This window comes from Prionailurus viverrinus, chromosome E1 (assembly GCF_022837055.1).
Source record: "Prionailurus viverrinus isolate Anna chromosome E1, UM_Priviv_1.0, whole genome shotgun sequence".
Taxonomy (NCBI): domain Eukaryota; kingdom Metazoa; phylum Chordata; class Mammalia; order Carnivora; family Felidae; genus Prionailurus; species Prionailurus viverrinus.
The window spans coordinates 16,638,561-16,644,560 of record NC_062574.1 but is presented as its reverse complement, the minus strand read 5'-3'; the positions used below and the strand labels follow the sequence as shown (position 1 = coordinate 16,644,560).

The window sequence follows — 6,000 nt, the reverse complement described above, 5'->3', positions numbered from 1 at the left end:
GGGAGGGGGGAAAACATAAGAGACTCTTAAATACAGAGAACAAACTGAGGGTTGCTGGAGGGGTTGTGGGTGGGAGGATGAGTGAAACGGGTAAGAGGCATTAAGGAAGACACTTGATAGGATGAGCACTGAGTGTGATAGGGGATGAATCACTGGAATCTACTCCTGAAATCATTATTGTACTATATGCTAACTTGGATACAAATTAAAAATAATAATATACAAATAAAATACAGTATATGACAAGTTTATTAATATTGTACTGTAGTCAACATCCCTGTGAGCATATACAATGGCCCCCATGCAGAAGATCCCATTGAGCCAATAGACAGCAGTGACCCCGTTAGTGATAGTCAAAGTTGTCCTACACAATAACCCTCCTCTCTCTCTTGTCTCCCTCACACCAGCCACAAAGGTTTTCAAAGGTTAAGTGCAGGTTAATTTATTTTTCTTTATATTTTATATCATTTTGTATTTTATTACAGTATTATAATCATTTTTATATGAGTATTTTGGGTTATGGAACAAATTGTCTGAGTTTTCATTATTTCTTATGGGGAAATTCACTTTCATATACATATGCTTTGGATTAAAAGCATGTTTCCAGAATGAATTATACTCACAAAGGTTTTATTGTATATACTATCAACATGAGATCCACTTTTAATATAAAGACACAAGTAGATTAAAATAGGTTAGAAGGATGGAAAAAGATAAACTATGCTAACAATAAAAACTGTCCATATTAAAATCAGATAAAGTACATAAAGAGAAAAAAAGACAGGGTCATTTCTTAATGGTATCATGGTCAATGCAAGAGGACCTAACAATCCTAAATGTTTAAATACCTAAATAATAGGATTTCAAAATCGGTGAGACAAAAACTGACAGAATTAAAAGGAGAAATAAACAAATCCACAATTACAGTTGGAGATTTTAACATCCTTTTGTCAGTAACTGAAAAGATCTCTTTGGCTGCTAGAAAACTAGTTTTGAACAGGTCAAGAGCTGGTGGATGAACAGACGAAGAGCGACTAGAATTTAAAAACAAAACAAAATATATATATATAACATATAATTTTGATTCCTATATCCAGTATTACCACGATGCTGTTATTAATAATTTCGTCTATGAGCATAGGTCCTATATTAACATACAGATTTTCAGTTGCCAAGTTACCCTGAGCCAGGTATACTCACACTGAAGCCTCGGTGGGAAAAAAAAAAATCGATAGCTTTACAGCAGTGTTTTTCAAACTTGACTATCAAAGCTACCTGCAGGGCTCTGTAATCAGATTGCTGGGCCCCATCCGGGAGTTTCAAATGCAGTAAGTCTGGGAAACCGCCAGAGAATTTGCATTTTAACAAATTCCTGGTGATGCTCCGGGGACCACACTTTGGGAATTGCTGGCCTAGAATTTTGTCATTCCTTTCTTCCCAAAACGTCCAAGCAGCCAGTTGGTTTCCAAACAAAGCCTAAGGCCGTAGGACTCGGGCCCTTGCAAGACGGAAGCAGCTCAAGGGAGGGATTCAGCCGCTAAGTGTTTCAGGCCGCCCAGATCCGCGCGAGAGTGTACGTGATGACGTTGACGTCTGCGTGAGCGTCACGTAGCCGTCGGCCACGTTCAGCGGAGACGGGAGCAAGATGGCGATTCCGGGCAGGCAGTGAGTGATCCGGGAGTTAGGGTTAGGCTGGGAATGAAAGATCACGGCGACTTAGTCTTTGACCGACGAGTAAAAGTGCGCTGGAAGTGAAGGGGCTTTGTCGTCAGGGATAGAGGCGGGGAAAAGCGAGAAATCCTGAGGAACATATTCCCCTCCCCCCCACATTTTCCAGGATGGAAGTCCGAAGTTTGAGGGAGAAACTTGTGAGGAAATAAAGGAAGTTAGGCTGAGGGGCAGAGAGCGAGACTTTTCTATTTTCCAAAAGCTCGGTCTGAGGCCCCTCAGTCTTGCTTCCTACCCCGCGCTTGAGTTTCTCCCTGGTTGGATGCTTTCAGGGGCAATGAGAAGAGACAATTCCTGGCTTCCTTAGAGGGCCTTGTTCTCCTTGGCTGCTCAAGTCCTGATTCCCGCCCTCCCTCCTTGTTTTAAGAATGTTGTGCTGAGAAGCCACAAAAGGGTAGGCATAATAGGGACCTGGGGTATACGTTGCCGCAAGAGAGACAAATATTGTATGTTCTTGAAAGTTTTACCTTTGATGTATAATTCTTACTTTCGATGGAGTTTTCCCGTCATCTCGGCGTTTTAAAGGCCAAAGCGTGAGAAACTAAATGAGTTGGACCTGATGGGATGGTTTTCTGAGATGCTCCAAGACAGAGCAAATGAGCGCAGTAGAACATAATGGGCATTTGTCCCGTGACTTCTTGAGTTTCTCAGTTACTGTAATCTTTTAAAAATTTTTCGTGGGTCACATTACCCAATAACTTATTTTAAACTATGTAAGTACCCAGTAGGAAAAAAAACCAAACAGCTATTTTCTTGTTCGAGCACAAGGATAATTTAGAGTGTTTTAAAATTTTTAGTAGGCATGAAACGAGCGTTCCACTAACATGTTCTTTCTAAAACATTATTTCATCATCTAAAACATTTCTGAACTCTTCAGTTATTTCTCTTTTTTTATTAAAATGGTATTTGAATTTGGCCCGTGTCAGCAAGTAATTACTTAGAAGAGTAATTATAAAATCTTAACACACATTAGAACTTTGAGATCATTGGAAAGCGGAAACCCTGTTCTGTGTTCATAAGCTGTGTGATATGTTTTGACTTGGTAGCTTCATCTGGAAGAAGTAGTGGATGTATTATTTTTTAACATTTAAATATAATGGTGTAATTTCTATTTCAAAAACAAAATGCAGGTATGGGCTTATTTTGCCAAAGAAAGCACAGCAGTTGCACCCTGTTTTGCAAAAACCATCAGTGTTTGGGAATGATTCTGATGATGATGATGAGGTAAGGGAACCTATGTTTTTCTATTGCATTATTGGAAATAGAATTTTTTAAATCGAACTTGTGAATTTGATGTCTTTGCTTGCCTTAGTTGTTTGTCATTACAGTGTATCTGGAGTATATTATCATTTACAGAATCATCAAAAGGAATATTTAAAGAAAGACTTTTCACTGATTTTTTTTTCCTTCACTAATGTTACATGGGTAATCTAAGATTTTTTTCAGAAGTTGTGATTTTCAGTTATTTCTAAGTAGTTACACAAAGCTGTTTTAGACAGCTAATACTAAAGTAACAAAATTATTAGTGTAAAGATCCCTGAAAATGAGGTATTAATATGTCACCAATTTCCTAGAAATTTTTATTAGCAAAGTAGTTTCTTTTAAGACTACTTTTGTGATTATTGTCTGCTAAATGTAGTTGTTCAGTTTTGTAATTATGGTAGTGCATGAAGTTACAATTGATTGTTCTACAGTAATAACACCTAATATGAATATTTTCTATTTTAGCAGCCAAAACTATGTTTTCCTGTGAAATCTACAGCTTATAGCAGAAACAACCTCAAATGTATGCTTATGTCTTGAGTCATTTTCTGTATTTCTGAAAGACCTTTGCATCAGTTAGTCTGATAGTTCCTTTGGTCTGGCAGAAAGATAGCTTCTCTTTTTACTCATTTTATAATGACATAGGTAGGTAATTGAACATATTTGATACTTCTTTGCTTTTGCTTTCTTTCTGTTGAAGAAATTGGCTCCAGACACTGTCTACTTCCCTACATTCTGCCCCAGGCAACTATCTCATTGTGATTTTGATTTGCATTTCTCTGATGGCCAGGGATGTTGGCCATTCATGTATCATCTTTGGAGAAATGTCTATTCATATCATTTATGTATTTTAAAATTGAATTATTGCCCTTTTATGAGTTACAAGATTTCTTTATATATACTAGATATAAACAAGTCCCTTGTTAGATATAATTTAAATATTTTTTCCCATTCTTTTGTCTTTTCACTTTCTTGATAGGATCCTTTGAAGCACAAAAGTTCAATTTTGAGAAAGTCCAATTTATTTTTTTCATAGGTTTCTATTGCTTTGGTGTCATACCTAATAAACTGCTTAATCCATTGTGATGAAGGTTTATACTCGTGTTGTAATTTTACCTCTTAAATTTAGGTCTGTGATCCATTTTGAGTTAATTTTTGTATATGGTATGAGGTAGGGGTCCACTATTAGGACCTAGGTCCTAATAGTAATAATACTATTATTTGCATATGGATATCCAATTGTCCCAGTAGCATTTGTTGAAGGCTATCCTCCATTGAATTGATAGCACCCTTGTAGTTTGTTTTAATGTGCCTTTTCTTTTCTTTTCGTTTTAATTTTAGAGGATGGGAGGCACCTGGGTGGCTTAGTTGGTTAAGTGTCTGACTCTTGATCTTGGCTTGGGTCGTGATCTCAAAGTTCCTGAGTTTGAGCCATTGTCAGGCTCTGTGCTGACAGTGTGGAACCTGCTTAGGGTTCTTCCTCTTCCCCTATCTCTGCCCCTCCCTCCACACCGCGCCCCCCCCCCCCCATAAATAAACTTAAAAAAATAATTCAAAGAAGAAAGAAAAAAAAAACCTGAAAAATAGCGGTGGGGGGAGGGAGGGATGAGAGAGAGGAAGAGAGAGAATCCTAAGCAGGCTCCATCTCCATGATTTGGGGCTTGCTCCCACAACCCTGGATCATGACCTGAGCCAAAATCAAGAGTTGGTCGCTCAACCAGCTGAGCCACCCAGCCCCACAAATATTTTTTTAAGTCATCCTACCATGGATATGCTTATTCTGATGTTTCATATAAATCGTCTTGGCACACCATATAATACAAAGCAAAATATTTGAGAAGGATGGATGTACACAAGTGATCTAGAAAGTATAGTCATATTACTGCTCTTTCTTTTCCATTGTGAAATGAGGCTGGTGTACAGTGAGGCTAGAGCTAGAGAAAGCTAGGGCTAAGCCATTTTGCTCTTTCTTCATTCTGTCCCTCCCTGCCTCCTCCCATTCTTTTACATAAAGGGACTTTAATGCAGAGAACTGGTTACATAAGTAATGGAAGACTTAAGCCAAAAAGAGAATAGATGGTGAGGCAACCCAGAGATGAGCCAGTGGTGATAAATGGAGGGATACAGGTAGGATACAGGTCCTGGAGGCCAAGGGCTAGGGTTATCTGGTGGGAACTAGACTCTTCCCGAAGGAGCTGAAGCCACTAGGGAGATTCAGTTTTAGGTAGAGAAAAAGGCAGGGTGGAATTCCTTTTTTTTCCCCTTTCTTCTACCTGCCAATAGATCATTTTTGTCTTCCATTGGTAGAGCTCAGCCAGAAGCCAACTGACAAGCTGCAGCTTAGTTCTTAATGAACAGGATATAAAACTTTTCTTCAGTATGCCTTACCAATAAGATCAGTCTAATGAATTCCAGCTTATTCTTATACTGAGAAATAAATTTCTTAGTTAAGTATTTTTAAATATTTGTGAGGTTTGAATACAAAATCTCTTATTTAAAAAATCAACAGTTTAAGCAACAATAAAGTTTTTCGTGCTTTATAAAATATAAAGGTAAATTTTATGGTTCTTTTCCTAAAGAAGGCATTTGGTATACCAGGAGAAGAGCTGCTGTAATGCACATCCTTTTATTGTTATTTATAGCAATTTAGCAGAAGCATTTATGAGCCCAAATTTAAGATCAGACTTTTCCTTCCACAGGTCCAGCAGATGGGGCCCTAGTAAATGAATTCAATATTAATATATGCTTATATCCAGAGTAAGTTTAAAAACTGGAAAGTGGTAGCCCAGCACTTTAAATTACTATTTAAATAGTTTTAAATTATCAGAACTAATTAGAAATAATATTTTGTTCAAAGGTAGGGGAGATGGAGTTTTTTACCCCTTATGAGTAAGAGGTTTATATTGTATCCAAATGCAACTGTCTGATCATAAGTATTTGAGTGATTTTGCTATTATAGTAATGTGTTTATTCCATTTTATCCAGTGTATCCTTTTTTCCAGTGCCATT

The 6,000-nt window shown here is 37.5% G+C and overlaps 1 protein-coding gene across 2 annotated transcripts in view; it reads left to right on the top strand.

The window, feature by feature from the left end:
- The first annotated feature begins 1,618 nt into the window (after positions 1–1,618).
- Positions 1,619–6,000, top strand: part of NSRP1 (nuclear speckle splicing regulatory protein 1) — a 67,381-nt gene continuing 62,999 nt past the window's right edge. The window contains exons 1-2 of one of the 2 annotated variants that reach the window (XM_047831966.1): positions 1,619–1,665; positions 2,859–2,952. In XM_047831966.1, the coding sequence (XP_047687922.1) occupies positions 1,646–1,665; positions 2,859–2,952 (114 nt within the window). In that variant the 5' untranslated portion in view covers positions 1,619–1,645. Of the gene's footprint in view, positions 1,666–1,984; positions 2,123–2,858; positions 2,953–6,000 lie in introns of those variants that run through there. The other variant, XM_047831967.1, reaches the window with a different exon arrangement.